The 16,580-nt window shown below is 36.5% G+C and overlaps 1 protein-coding gene across 1 annotated transcript; it reads left to right on the plus strand.

Annotated features, from left to right (window-relative positions):
• Positions 1 to 12: 12 nt before the first annotated feature.
• On the plus strand, positions 13 to 4,743 carry LOC140136263 (uncharacterized). The gene has a single exon (XM_072157988.1). The coding sequence runs from the start codon at positions 20 to 22 to the stop codon at positions 1,943 to 1,945; it is 1,926 nt and encodes a 641-aa protein (XP_072014089.1). The 5' UTR covers positions 13 to 19; the 3' UTR covers positions 1,946 to 4,743.
• The last annotated feature ends 11,837 nt before the right edge of the window (positions 4,744 to 16,580 follow it).

The following is a 16,580-nucleotide window of genomic DNA, read 5'->3' on the forward strand; positions in this document are numbered from 1 at the left end:
GTGCCCGGATTGTCCCGCCATGTTCTCGTCCAATGCCAAGTATGAATTGCATTTGGAGACGCATATGCCGAACAACGCTGGCGGCAAATATAACGTCAAAGTGTTCAAGTGCGATGCCTGTATCTTGGCATTTATATCGGAGGACACTTTTGCGGTACACAAGGAGAAAAATTGCAAAGGTGGTGAAAACATTAATAAAACGTTTAGCAATGAAGCAAATGACGAGGGCGCTGTTCAAGACAGCAGTGATGTTGGTCAAGATATCAGAAGCATCAGTCAAGATGATATGACACAGGATGGCACTGATGCCGTGCAGGATAGCAATGATACTAGCCTTAATATCAGTGACGTTAAAAAGGATTTAGATGATGAACAAAATGATGAAGTGATGCTGTTCAGAACAGTAGCTGTTCAGAACAGCAAGATAGGAACCAAGAAGACGCAAAAACGCGGTAGGAAGAGAGTTCCAAAACAGCTCTATGCCTGTGAAGTATGTAATTATGCTCATACCGGTATAAAAGGTTTACTGGATCATTTCGAAACCATGAGCCATGAAGCAAAATTATGCGAGGCTAACGGCGAAGAGAAATCATTTCAGTGTGTTCGTTGCTGGGAGAAATTTTACACCAATCGACTCCTCGATGCGCATCTTGAGAAGCACGTCCAAACCCAGCAGGAGTTCAAGATTTGCGCATTCTGCGACGCGCAAGTTTTGAGAGATGAGTATAAGGAACACTGTAAAAATGCTGGCCATGAAGATCTGGTTCAGCAGAAAACGTTTGGTTTTAAGTGTAACATCTGTGACAAAGTCATGATGTCATCAACCTCCTTAGCTGACCATAAATATATTCACACAGGTCAGAGGCCACATAAATGCCCCATGTGTTCTTTCCGCTCCAGACGTAAAGGTGATATTGCAATTCATATCAAGCGTCACCTGGGAATCAAGCCTTTCAAATGTGACCAATGCGATGCGACTTTTGTTAAAAAGAGCTCCCTCAAACGCCACCTTGGAACGCATCTTGGAAAAGATAGGCCACGAGACATCAAGTGCGACTTGTGCGACGCAACTTTCTTTAACCGGGTGATCTTACGTATTCACCACAGGAATGTACACCAAATGGAAAAGCCAAGATTCTATTGTGATGTGCAAGGTTGCACCCACGGATGTCGTTCACACTCGGAGTTGAGAGCCCATAAGCGAACCCATACAAAGGACCGACCGTTTCTTTGCACCACATGCGGCAAAACGACCGCATCGCGGAAAGCCATGACGATTCATCAAAGAATTCACACCGGAGATAAACCATTTAAATGCACCTACGAAGGTTGCAGTTACGCGGCGCGTTTCGACTCGCATTTACGACGTCATATACTAGTTCATACCGGCGCGAAACCGTATAAGTGTCCGCATTGTGACTACCGATCCAACGTGCAGGAAAATTTGCGTAAGCACATCAAGAACTCACGTAAACATAAAGGCATGAAAATGTACAAGTGCAACCGGTGTAACGAATGGGAAGGTGACACAATGAAAGAGATGATCAATCATATCAGAGGCGATCACGGCGTGTACGTGAAGAGATTAGATGTGGCAAACGAGACAGGAATTTTCCAGAAAAACGTTCTTGTCGAGTCTGCGAACTCGGAAAAAGAAGAACCACCTGTCGCAGAAAGTAGTAATGTTATTGATGACGCTGGAAGCAGCGAATCAAACGAGCTGGATATCATTAATATACCGTTGATGCAAGGTGACACTCAGGGTGGGTTGGGTTACGAACAGATGGAGAATGAAGAGTTGCGCATTGCAGAGAGAGACGTGGTGGAGGAGCATAGAGACTTGATGAATCCAGTTTCACAAGCGAGAACACAACAGTTGGTGGTTAAACTGGAAGAGAGGGTTGGGGATATATTTAACTCGCTGATGGCTGGTGGGTTGGGTTGAGGAAGAATCCCTTACCTTGTCAATTGTGACATGATCAAGGGGAATGAGTCACATGTCGACCCTGGTCGAAAATGAGTTTTTCACATGTTTCTAAAGAGGACATTTAGAGCTTTCAGATACTGAAAACCCCATGTAGATACAACTTTTCTTTGCAAAGTTACATCAATTTATCAATCGCTGAAAACAATGTAAAACAAAAGAATTTTAACACTTTCTTTGTTAATATCTCAAAATCAATATTAGCGACATCCGACTCATTTCCCTTGATCGTGTCACAATTAAATTGACCTGGCCATTACTGCCAAAGCGTTTGAGGCTATGATTCATACTATACACATGTCATACCTTCCACCTGTTTAGATTTAATTTGATTTTTAGAGTTATGAAACTCCCAAAAATCAGAACAATCCGATTTTTCAAATCTTCCAAAGAACAAATTTAGGTAATAAAAAAATAGCCCAATGCATGAAATGTTGTAATATCTGAATCAGGGTTGTAGCTACAGTGGGCGGTGGTGGGCGGTAGAGCCCATCACTCAGCTGCAACTTCAGCACTGGAGCCCCTCACTCAGAGGTCAAAATTGCACAATTTTATTGAATTGGTCAAGAATTTGGTCAAATTTGGCAAAAAAAATGGCCAAATATGCAAAATTTTCATCAAATGCCACCCAGCACTAAAAATATCCTAGCTACAACCCTGAACTGAATATTTGTAATGTTAAAATTGCCTTTCTTGGGTCTTTTCCAAATCAAGGGGTGCAGAGGGTGCGTGCACACCCCGGGTTCTAAAATATTTAAGATAAACCTATTTTGTTAGGGCTATTGCTGCCCACCACTGAATTTCTGGGTACGCCCCTGTCGGTGTACTAGATGTTCGACTTTATGTTGTTGGAAGGTTTGAGCTTTTTGGTTGGACTGGTGGGGTGGGGGCAAGATTTAACTGGGTCACCCCACCTTTAACTGACCAATATTGAATATTGTAAAGCATGAAATGTTGGCACACATGAACATTTTGTGAGTGATGTGGATTCAAGAAAATTTCATGTTTTAAAAAATTTACTTTTGTATAGGCCTTTAGGCTGCGATCACATAGAAGTATACTGTATGGTATTCGCTATACGAATACGATATACACTCATTCGATCAGGCGGAGTTCACATAGGAGCGAATACCGTATGCAGTATACTTCTATGTGATCACATTCACAGCCTTAAGAAAAATGTATCAAAACTAAATGCTGCAAATATTTTTTAAATTGTGATTTTTTTTTTGTGCTGTGAGTAACTCAAAAAACAGCATATATTTAAAAAAGACATATAAACTCTCAAAATCATAATGCCTAATGTTACATTGTAGTCGCCCTGTGTCCAGTTTGCATTTATAATTATTTTATTATAACACTCCTATAATTGCATAGGTCAGTAGGCCATAGATTTTGCTTTAAATAAAATACAATAAATTGTACATGTATGAATTGCAAGCAGTTGGTATGTATCTTTGTTTTGTTAATGTATCATCAACTCTTAACATTGAAAAACAGATTGCAGAGATGTTAGGTTACTTTGCAATACTTTCCAGGACTTGTATGTAAATTTTGGTACCATAACTGTAAATTGGTGAGTTGGATGTATCTATTCCAGAAATGAATGGCACCCCCCCCCTAAAAAAGACATGTGATTTTTAGGGATTCCCAGACCAAAATTATATCAACAAAAAAATGGGAATTCCCATTTTGACAAAAAAAAATTAGGAATTCCCAGTGTCCCTAAAGAAGACAGACAAATTTTTGGGAATCCCAAGCCTAAAATAAAAAGGCGTCTTTTTCTTGGGAATTCCCATGTCTTCTTTTGGGTTGTGAAAATAATGACCTTTTTTTTTTTTAATTCCCAGAGCAAAAAATTTTGGAATCCCATGTCTTTAGGAGAGTGGCTTTAATTTTTGGAATAGCCCATTGTATGTAACCCTCCAGTTGCTTTATTTTGTTGATATTTCTGGAAAGGATATTTTACCCGATTTATCAACCATTTCTAAAGTGACTTCAGACAATTTTGCAAATTTTGATGGTCCTCAGCAGATGTGTAAAAGTCCTTTTAAAGGAGTATTTTGTGATCCTAGCATCCACTTTTTACAACATAAATTCAGTAGATATCCACAAAAAAAGCTTGATCCCACAAATTTAAGTTGATTCCTATTTTGAGTTTGTGTTGTAATTTTGTTCTGGTTTACCAGAACGTAATGCAATTTTGTCAATATTTTTACTAAATTAATTAATCTGCAAGAAATTTTTGAAATATTTCCAGTGGGAATGAGGCTGTGGATCACAAAATGCCACTTTAAAGTGTACTAGGCCACGTTATTTGATTTTCAAATCAATTTTGTTAATGCCTTTCAACACTGGCAATTCAATATGATTTAATTACTTCTTGCACAGAAAAGAAGTGTTACCCGACTTAATAATTATTGTAATTGTGAAGTAATTGACATGTCAGACATGCCAACTTGAACTAACATGGTTTCGCCAAATTTTGTATCAAAAATACGGCAAAATATGTATGATTTTCTTTCACAAAATGTGGTCTTTTTTAATTTGCACCTACTGCTGCAATCAAATTGCAATTATTTTGTAAGCAAACCTGAGCACTGCTTCACCTGAAAGGTCTACAGTCAAGTGGCTGGTGAAGCATGTTACCAAGACACAATCTCTCTTGCAAGTGTAAATCTGCCATCGGTAAGCGATTGAAATTACATTGTACTAGGCAATAAGTTGTGAGCTTGCTTTTAAAAATAACGGTTATGAGGTGTGAAAATTAATGATTTTTGTGTTTTCCAAAGTTGGCATGTGTGTACTGTAAGGGGCAGCTCACAAACACTTGTTAGGGGGCCCTGAACATTTTGACCCTCCTAAGGGGTGGGGCTGAAAACTTGACCACAAATTTTCCTGGGAAAATTGAGCTTATATATATGCTTTTCTATGGGGTTGACCCATAATTTTCATGTCAAAAAGGGGGCCCTGAATTTTTTGAGATCTGTAAAGGGGGCCCTGAAAAATGTTTGTGATAAAATTGTTTGCATCAGGCCCCCCTAATACATGTAAGTGTTTGTGAACAGTCCCTTATGTACCCCTATAGAACTGCATGTTAAACTGTCAAAATAACCAGCAGGGTTTCTTTCACTTTACCTTGTTATTTCAGCTCAAAATGGACAGAAACCCTTCCTGATAATTATTACTAGCATTATTTCAGCATTTTGAGTATATGGTCGAATCCAACCAAAAGTGTCCACGGGCCAAAAATAAAAGTCCGAAATAAAAATGTCTCCACAATTTTTTCCTTTTGCCCATTGATTGATGACATATTGGCCTTATAGGAACCAAAAGTGCCATTACTAATCTTGAAAAATAAATCCAGGACGTGTGATAGTAAATGTGATATCAAAACCCAATGTTACCTACGAATACCACTAGGATGCTTTCACTATCGCAATACTAATCAACCTAAAACAAATGAAATATTCCCATTAACGCTTTTTTCGTGTAATGTAGACCACAGGGTGTCAGGAAAATGCTAACTCAACCAGAAAATATTTGTTTTTATTTTTATAACGCGATCAATATGATCTTAGTCAATTTATGCTAGTTTATTTTTGAAAATGAAGTTTAGGTCAGTTTCTGTATTTTATTTATCAAATGAGGATGAATCATTTTACACATTGTATAAGAACGAGTATGATATATGTTTTCAAGAATATTAGGAATTATACGCATACACCTAACGCTTTATACAATGAAAAGGTGAAGAAACCCGGTATTCGTAGGTAACATGAGCGATTTAACAATATCTATATTGAGTTTGTAGGTTTAAATTTTGCTATTATGGTAATGAATTAATAAAATGGTAGTTTTTACATCCCTTTCAGATGGTACGTCCAAATGAATAAATGCTATTACCTTAGATCAAAACATTTTGATGCTTTTAGCAAGATTTTGACCACTTCATTTTGATATACAAGTAGTTAATCAGCAATTTTACATAATAAATAATTGTTGAATGAATCCGTATATGGGTAATAATAGTGTCCTGGGGTACCGCTTAAAGTTTTTGACAATTAATTTCCATTGGTAGGGACATTTCATTACACATGTCATGTATTATGCTGTATTCGTAAGTAACATTTCAGTATTTGTAGGTAAGAATTAGACTTTTGGTGGATATCGCAATCAAAACTTCATTTTATAAGCACTTTGAATGTATTATTTTCTTTATGTGCGTTTATTGATACTTTAGACCCTATCATGTATTAATAATGTCGGTTCACAACGGTTGAAAGAGGATTGAAGTAAGAAACAATGGCACTAAAGTGACTTTAATTTGCTTAATTGCACACAAATCGCTTAAAACCGTTATTGCAGACTTGTGAAGACCATCTTGGAGTCAGTTACGTCTTGTGGCCTTTCGTTTGAGGGCAACTACAATTAGCTTTATACCAGGGTCCATCAATGTGTTGTCTAGATCATGAGACAATGAGAACAGTCGTTTTTTCCATGGTATTCGTAGGTAACCTTAGCGAAAACGTCAAAAGTTACCTTCGAATAAATCAATTTGGACACAAATTACTAAGAAACCAGAAGGTCGGTAAACATTTAAAATGAAGCACACATGACAGTTGACAAATCCAAGTATTTATCCCTTCTAATCTTCTTTGAATCTGATTTTTCTTTCAAATGAGCAGACCGTCGTCTATTTCAGTACATATTTTTCACCAATTAAGCCGTATTCAGTTTTGCATGGTGGGCATGTATGTGAATTCAGCAACTTTCATTGACATATGATTTGATAGCAAACATACAGGCCTTCGTTATGTACCAATATGGGCATTGGCATGAATGGCGGTGTTTCACAATACTGTCATGATGTCAAAGTGTATTCAGTAGGTAACATTCGGTTACCGAAATTTACCTCTGAATACTTGCTTTTATTGTTGACATCTCAGAAATATTTAAACGCAGGTTATTGAAACTTGGTAGAAATAAAGAGTGTATTACCCTGCACCTATTGCTTAACTATTGTTTACTATTCTCTCACTTTGTGGAAATGGCACAGCTTTTAACATGTATTGGAGGTAATGCATATTTTTTACCAAACCTACCTTTGTGCCATTTAGAATTTCTGGCAGCTAAACACAATAATAAAGATGTCCGAATGCAATGCATTTCAGTATTGGACATATCAAAGCTTGTATCAATTGCGCATTTATTAGTGATTTCCATTTTTAAAGATATATCTAGTACTATGAAAAATTGTATTCAGTAGGTAATGTAAAAAAAATACCACTCAAAAAATTATCACAAAAATTCATAATTATGTACAAATATGTGAAAAATTGAACAGGCAATCTTTGAATACACACCTTTCAGGAAATCAATTTAGATTCAATCCAATGACTTCTTTTCATAACTGATTTAGATGTTTTTAAAAATACTTTAAGAAATATTTTGAAAAAATGGGTAAAAATAGCATGTTTTGGGGTCTCTGTGTCTAAGTTTTTCACAGAAGGGGTCTTATTATATATGGCGCCAAGCGTATGATCAAGGCGAATAAACACAATACAAAAACGAATGCCAATTGATTAATACTTTTAAGTTATGGCCCTGAACATGCCGTGTACAATTTTCGTTGGATTCGACCATATAATAACAAATTTAAAATTTGAAAGAAATCGTGCATTAAGGCTTTAACATTTCAAGGAGTGCGTTTTGTAACACACCTTGTATTTTCGAAACTCAAACCATGGAATGAATAGGCTATATCAGAAGTATAGTGTGGTGTGCATGCCCCAAAGTTAAAATGTGAACATTTCTGTAAACAAACAAAATGGTTGTTGTCCCCTCACTCAATCAGGCTTCTTGCTCTCTCAATCAGGCCCAGCAACCCATACAATTGAATGAAGATGACTCGCACCATGCTTCTGGTATGACATGATCTGATTCACTCAGCCCACAAAGTTGGCAATAATGAAAAAGTATATGCCAAGGACTTCAGAAATTTTGCATCACTAAGCTTATGTACTGAGCAAATCAGTAATGCAGACCTGCCAAATGTCCCTCATTTTAAGGGACTGTCCCTCATTTGGGGTTTTCCAAAGTGAAAACGAGGGACAGTCCTGTTTTCTGAAAATTGCAGTGATGGCAAATTTAAATGTAAGAACAGCAGAAATGATGTAAATTTCACTTTAAAAAATTTTGCTATAGCATTCTCTTTAGTCAATTGTGATAAATTTAGACCTGCAAAACCTTACATGAATTCTGAAAGTATTGCACACCTCAAGTCTTTGAATTTGTTGGTATCTGGTTTGTGTACATGTGCAAGGTTTTGGCCTCAATGTCCCTCATTCTGACTTCGGTAGGTTGGCAGGTATAACTAATAACTCCATATTCAAAGTTGTCATTTTTGGTCCAAGTATATCAGATCATGTCACATACATTGTGGTTTGAGCATACTTAATCTACCAAAAAACGTTTCAAAAACGTAAAAAGCGCCAAAGTTTAAAAATCTTTCCTGTGTGGCTTTTCACCCTTTTTAAACTTGGTCCCATTTAGTAAAGTAGTATTAACATGAAGAATGAGTCCTAATTTTTACATGCAACAATGTACTCTTATAGGTTTAAGACTGTTCGAAAGCGGTGCAATATGACGTAGGCTACCGTATGTATTATCAAAAAACATTTCAAGGTTTATGTTTTATTATATTGCGTGATCATAAAGAGTAGTAGAGTATTATATATACTTAGCAAATTGACTGTGTGTCAACCTGCTACATATAGGCCCTACATCTGTACATAAGGCGCAGAATCGCATATGACGATGAAGAATTTAACAAAGTGAGTATTTGCTACAAAATACATTATAACGTCTATACGGGAAAAAACTTCAATTACGCACGAACATTAATTCATTTGCTCTACAAAATAAACATTGACAACTAAGAAAACCAACAAGTAGCCTATAGATGACTTCGTATGGGTCTTTAAAATTTTTCATAAATGGGACCAAGTTTAAAAAAGGGTGAAAAGCCTAGGAAAGATTTTTTAAACTTTTTTTTACGTTTTGAAACGTTTTTTGGTAGATATTAATTCTTTTTTTTTTTTTTTTTAATATTGCGCGCTAAGTGGTTCTTTGTAGCCATGCGAGGTGAACTAGTTGGATATCCATATTTCGCGGTTAATGGTGCTTTGTAGCCCTTCGGGGCAAACTAGTTGGATATCCATATTTCGGGGTGAGTGGTTTTTTGAAGCTCCAAGGGGCAAACTAGTTGGATATCCATATTTCAGCGGTTAGCGGTTCTTTGTAACCCTGCAAGGGCAAACTAGTTGGATATCCATATTTCGGTTAGCGGTTCTTTGAAACCCTGGGCAAACTAGTTGGATATCCATATTTTGGGTTTGTGGTTCTAGTGGTTTTAACGACCCGTAACCACCCCAGTCAGCTGCATACCGCATCCAGCTATTTTAATTATCAAAATACTATTTTTTTAATGCTATGGGGTAACAGAATTATTAAAAAAATTAATAGCTGAACCCAATAGTTCAGCCAAGGACTGGAAACGACATATTGATGACTTTATATAGAGTGTATTCAATAAACCCAAGGCGGAACGAGAGTTGCTAAGTAACCGCTATCCGAACCATAAACACACATGCATGATCAGACAACAGTATTCAATTTCCTCATAGCATCCCACGTTGTACACACGTCAGTCGAATTTGGTGGTGTTGGTTTGTTAGCCCTCCAAGTTATAACATCGTTCACTTTGTGTTGAACATTGTATGTGGGCCTCGCTGTAATAACATAAAGATCAGTATGATCAGTGTGGTATCACAGAGCAGACCCTTGAGAGGGTCTGCTCATTTGGCTCATTGCATGGCAGTCGGACTCGCCATTGTATTTGATCATTTGTGTATGGAGAGCAATGGCGACCCGTCATTGTATTTGTTCATGTGTGTATGGAGAGCCACTCTTGGAGCCCATGGGACTTAGGCTAGGTCCTCAGGTAGAGTCAGGCGCTGTATGTACTAGAAACGCCCATTCTTGATTCTGCGTTCATTCAATGTTAGCATTAAATTTGTATTGCCCGGCGGCAGCAAACAAAATGGAAAAACCTGAATTTGTTACATAAAAAGAAATGAAAATTAAAAAAAGCAAGGTTCCACCTGAGTACATATTAAATTGGTGTAGAAATTGTTTTCAAATATATATATGAATTTAGACAAACATACGGGATATAATGAACCTTGACATGCGCCATGATGACATGATTTTATGAGTCGTTTTGTATATCATAATACCAGTATTTGTAATTTTATATTATATAGAACTAATATTTTGCATCATAAATGCGCAGTTCATATGCACAGACGATTACTAATCTTCAAGACTTCAAAATAACATGTTACTAAGCAGGTAATAGGTGCTGGCCTTGTCCTATTGTACTTGTTCATTTGTGTATGGAGAGCTCACTGACCTGTTAATAGAGGTCAATGGGATAGCTTCTTTATGGGGCACTTCTCCATCGGTTTCAGGCGCAGTTCATTGAACTCAGCGGGATTCTATTGCAAGTGCTTTTATATTATTACAAAAGCGGATCGTGGTTATTGCCTTGACAAATCTAATACATAATTCATACCAGGGATTAATAAATCCAGGGTGCGGACATTTCATTGGTCGCAAACCACGGGATTCGATACAAGTTTGCGTTGTAAATGAATGCGTGAATAAGAGTGTCATCCCCTTGGCGCGATATTTGATTTCTGAAAATACTCAAGTTGCCGTTCAAAATGCCTAAAAATCATCAAGATATTGCAATACTGTCTAAAGTGATGTAAAATTGTGGCAAATTTGTATGATTTATCGCACATAATTTCTGTGAAGCGTGGAGAATCATTTACATAGGATTTTGGAGAAAAAATGTGATAATTTTAGGGAAATATAGAATGGCGGAAGAAACAAATAAAACATTTTCCTGGAATGTGTTGACCATACTCTTTCTGTTCCTATTGATTTGGATACTGAAATAATTCTTAAAATGAAGCTGTTGGGTGATTTATGTTGGCGTTTCTAGAGTGTGTCATTATTGGCAAACATCTAGGGATATTGTTGAGAGGGCACTCGATTCACGAGATTTCTTTGGCAAGAACGCCAAAATAGCACGAATTTTGTTGGTTTGCGACTGAAGAGTGTCCGCACTATAGATTTCTGCCATGCAAATTAGCTAGTGTCAGTGGGTAAGAAAGTGGCATCTTTTGAATCGTTAAGACAAGCCACATAATCTTATGTAAAACTCTGCTGGGTGTTTCGATCATGTATTATGCGTGTTTGGTCAAGTGAGGGTAATTTGTAAAGCATCAACTTGTGAACAAGTCATAGAGGGTTTGATCATGCTGATGATGTTGCCATTTTGGACGACTTCTGAGTGTTTAAAGCCCAAAATGAATGAATAAAATCGTGTACTGAGATATTTTGAGGGATATTTGGGTGCATTGGGCACTTATGGGTTGGGTATAATAGATTTCTATGTACAATTAAGTCTGATATATTTTCGATGGAATATATATTTTCACTTGAAAAGTTAGTAGTTTTCCAAATTGCAATTTCTGAATATTATATAAAAGGTGAGAATAAGACTATAAATGTAAGAGTATGGGATAATTTTGATTGTTAATAAATGCGAAAGCATGGCCGGTGAGACATCAGCAATATCAGGGATTGCCGCGATTCTTGCAGTAGCTTTTATGAATAGAATACAATAGTGGATACAATAAGCGGATACAATAGCGGAACAATAGAGCTCTCTTACGGGCAAATAAACCTCGTCGCGTTTTGCTAAATTTCACTTCTTCTTTTTCATGAACTAACCGTTATTTTTTTAAACTTGTGGCAAAACTTCGACCGAAGTTTTTAATATGGCATATGATATATTATTATATCAAGTTCTTCGGTGGGGGTGTGTGTGTGTGTGTGAATACATTTAAATGCATGAAATTGGTAATCATGTTCAGTGATCCTGTAAGCCTTGTTCCAAGGCCCTCTCAAGTTCCCTCCATCATGATCAGCACCAGGGCAGGGCACTTGAATCCTAGTTTCTAATCTTATCATTACTTTTGTGCTCACCAAGTCCATGATATGAGGGTACAGACTGCAGCTATAATCATGTGTAAGTTGAACGATCAAACTCGGATGGAGTCTACGAGCCCTTCGGGTGAGTTGGCAGTTACATGTAGTAGACTCAACCCAACTTCGGTTTTTCAGCATACGCACGATCATTAATAGCCATAATCTGTGGCCCTCGCTGACTTGGCGAGCCCAAAAATAGTTCAAACAGGGAGGAAATCTAACAAGGCCTTGCTCAAGGCTATGATCCTGTATGTTTAGTGATTATCAATATTAATTATTCTTTGAAGGTGCATACAAAATAATGGAAATACATTAAATATTTGAATATGAAATGGAAAGCAAATTTGTTGTAATTTTGTCAAGTCAGTCAGATCAAGAAAGTGAGTGGTACTTCCCTGGTCATATTGTAACATTTTACATTTTTAGGCTACACGCACCATGAACATTACCAGTATTTTTTCTGCAATAATTCAACTTTGACACAATGTTTGTTTTAACCCATGTTTCATATCTTAACTATGGGCTCAATATGGGAATTACGCAAGAAATAACTTGTGTATTCTATTTTTGAGTATTTCCTCAAAAAAAACACATTTGCTGGCTTATTTTCAACATTTTGTTATGTACAGCAGAGGTCACGCCGGTAATAATTACCGGAAGTGAGCAAAGTGGCCGTGGTACTATAGGGCAGCATCTCAAGATGCTGGGCTGGGGAATTTCCATTCTGTAAATGCAGTAAATCAGCTGCCCTGTTGTGTACAGTCATACATGTTTTGTATGCAAATCGTACAGTGGCTACAAGTAGGCAAGTGCAGGATTCCGATCAGTGTTATTAAAACCTTTATATGATCGCCCGAAAAGAAAGGGAAAAAACGCATTCGCATTAAAAAACAACATTGTGAACAAAGGAAGTCTTCATATGGCGTTACATGTTGCCACTTATTTGTAGGACTATAAAATCATACATAATGAGAAATAAAGAAATATTATGTTCTAAAATTTATTCATAATTGGGTTATTTATTGATTGAATCGTACATTAAAATATCAAAGTGAAAATAGTATTAATATCATAATTTTGAGATATAGGGTCCACAACTTATAAGTTCCCCCTAAATACTTTTAAAAATAAATCGAAAAATATTTGACAAAATGCAAACTTGTAAAAAGGTATGGGTAGCCGTATTTGTTTTACACATATGGACCAAATTATAGCGTCATACGTCATTGCGTTCAGTCACAATGGTTCATTATGTAAAAAAGAGACCGTTTTAAACAGTGTTAAAAGTTGCATCCGAGTCCATAGGAGTCAGCTCTCAAACAATACAGCAGGCCAGGTCTATTCATGGTTTTGTTAAAGAAAACCAGACTGCTATGGACTCGGGTGGAACTTTTAAAACGGCCTCTTTTCTTACACAATTACCCATTGTGATTAAACGCAATGACGTGTGACGCTATAAATTGGTCCACATGTAAAAACAAATAGGCTATACATATCTTTTACATTTAAATAAATATTTGTTGACTTAATATTCTAAAAAGTATTAGGGGGGAAGTTGTAGACCGTATAGCAACGGGTCTGTTGCCTAGGGTACTCAAGTTTGATTTGGGTAGGGGTGAGCCGCTGAGAATTTGAAAGTCAACCCATCGCAATTTTTGAAGAAATTTGGACCCATCGAGATACCAAACATTAACATTTTTGGCAAAAACTGTCTTAATGTTTACTACTTTTTGGGAAAATTTTCACAATTTTAGCTGCAGTGAGGCAAAATTGGGATATTTTCCAAAATAAATTGATAACATGATTTTGAAAACAGGACCCATCCATTATGATACTAAAAGGCCAAAAATGCTACCCAAATAGTACCCATGTTTGCGGCACATTCCCTTATGGTGATTTGTACTTAGTCCCCCCCCGTCTTAATTTTTTGTAATTTCAGTGCTAAATTCATGCAATCATATGAATACAATACAAAGCCCCATTACTTTTAAACTGTGTCTCAAACCTCCCACAAGCATAAGAAAATTCATGCATGTTACTATTGTTAGTCCTGTCTGAATTATTGTCAAAATAACATTTCATTTTTCCTTTTTTATATAAATTTTTAAACATGAAAGGTTGAGATTTGCAGTTGACAGATAAAATTTTCAAATATTATAAAAATGTGCCAAAATAGGTCATCATTATGTCCTGACAGCATAAAATAAAGAACACAAGACTCATACATAAGTTATAGTGGAAATTTCAATTGAATGAACACAGCCTGACAGCGTGATGATTTTTTTTGCGTACAGTGCGTGATGCAAGCCAGCATGTGCGACTCTGTGAGCGTAATAACACAGATGTGAATGCAACCATGGCAATGCACTTGTGATTGGTTAGTACAGTAGCCAAGATGTTGCAGTTTGAAATACGTGAAATACTGCAATTGGATCAAATACAGCTGTTGAAAGATGTGTTCATGTTCATTCAATTGAAATTTCCACTATATAGTCAGAAGGTAACAGCAAGAATGTTGGCACTTACGGTACATCATAATTTAAATAAAAAAAGATAACATGCAACCAGGCTGAGAAATAAGCAAATCATTATTACCAGTGGGACTTTTTGTCATGACCAAAGGACAATATCGGATCATTTAGGGAAGAAACCAAAAGAGCGATGACATCCTATAGTTTCGTTTAGGGGGAGGGGGTAAAAATACTCGATTACATTTGTACAAAAACATCGGTCTGAAGAATGTGTCATTATTATTATTGTGTCAAATTTTTTCAACATTTCTTTATTACGTTTCTGGCAGGGACAGAGGGGTCTGCTGAGAAACGAAACTAGTTATGTTTTTAGGACGTCATCGATCTTTTGGTTTGTTCCCTTAAAAATCTGCCCGCTCATTTTGCAAATACCGTATAGCAATTACTTGAATAATCTGTGTAGCTTTATCTGTAAAGATGGTCAGATTAATAAATGTCTTTAATTGTCCCGTGAATACTTTGGCATGGATTAGTGTAATCCAGCACCTTCTCGCCACATTACAGGCTTCACTTGTTTGCCAACAGGTCTAAAGAAAACATGGTCCATAGTATACAATACAAATATTGACTGCTATGAGGGGCATGGTTAAAATTATAGGCCCGTGGTGATCTCAAAACCATGACTATGGCATAGTCATGGTTTTGAGATCACCACGGCCTATAATTTTAACCATGCCCGAATAAAAAGCAGTCCATATTTGTTTTATATACCAAATCTAAAGATTCTTGTCATCTGTTTGGTTAAAAGCATCGATTTTGGAAAGAGAGAAATTAATAGTTTCAATGCGAACGGCACAGATTACAATCTGCGATTTCCGTGTAATTACAGCGCGCGCAAATATTAACGCGTGCATAATATCATTTTACGCTGGGAACAACGCGGAACTATGCCGGGGAATAGTTACTTTTGCGGGCATAGTCAAAACTATGCCCGCTCTTTTAACCAATCAGATGGCGGGAATTTTTAGATGAGGTATATAATCTGTTATAATAGCTTGTTATTTCTCAGCTTAATTGCAACTTGAGTCACTCATTTTAAGAATGATAATATCAGCTGCTTGTTAATGTTATGTTTAATATGTGAACAGACAGTACTGTAAAAGTGGTCATATTCGCACCTATAATTTTTTGCACTTTGTCAATTTTGAACTTCTTTGCTTGTTTTAAATTCACACTTTTGAAGTTTCGTACATAGACCTAGGCATACAATAATCATATTTGCATGTTTTTATTTTGGCGATAGCCGTGTTGAGCACGAAAATTAATGTTCTGCGTAAATGTCCAGTTTTACAGTACTTGATATGTTTACATGTACATTGTAGACCTAATTTGGCTGTGCATAAAAATGACACAATGTTTTCAATTTGAACTATTTTTTGGCCTACCAAGATTTACTGTTCATTTCTGAGTATAGCCTGCACAAATATTCAAATATTTTAAGATTACAAATAAACATGTCCTGTAAATATTTTCATAAAATTACTGTCATAGCTACATTTCAAAATAGAGTGCTACTGTTTTCAGAATTGATTTTGCAACTGAGAATTAAAAGGGCATTTCGTGATCCACAGCCTCATCCCCCCACTTTTCTCAAAAAAAGTTGAGATTTTGATATCACTGGAAACCTCTGGCTACATAATGTTTATGTACAAAATATTTCTTGCAGATAAATTCGTTTAGCAAAGATATCGTGAAATTTGAATTTCGTTCTGGTGCACCAGAACGAAATTACAACGCATTGTCTATGGAGCAGTGTAATACACATAATCATGCATAACTCGCGAACGCTAAGTCGGAATCAACTGAAATTTTGGGAATAGGTTTTTTTCGTGGATATCTACTGAAAAATGACATAAATAGAGGATGCTAGGATCACGAAATACTCCTTTAACAAATTGTCACAAAAAAACAAATCTAATAAACAGCCCTCACACTTTCTT

This window comes from Amphiura filiformis, chromosome 16, assembly GCF_039555335.1.
Source record: "Amphiura filiformis chromosome 16, Afil_fr2py, whole genome shotgun sequence".
Classification (NCBI taxonomy): Eukaryota; Metazoa; Echinodermata; class Ophiuroidea; order Amphilepidida; family Amphiuridae; genus Amphiura; species Amphiura filiformis.

Coding starts and splice junctions, on each gene's coding strand:
- LOC140136263 (XM_072157988.1), top strand. CDS start 20: ATGTTCTCGTCCAATGCCAAGTATGAATTGCATTTGGAGACGCATATG.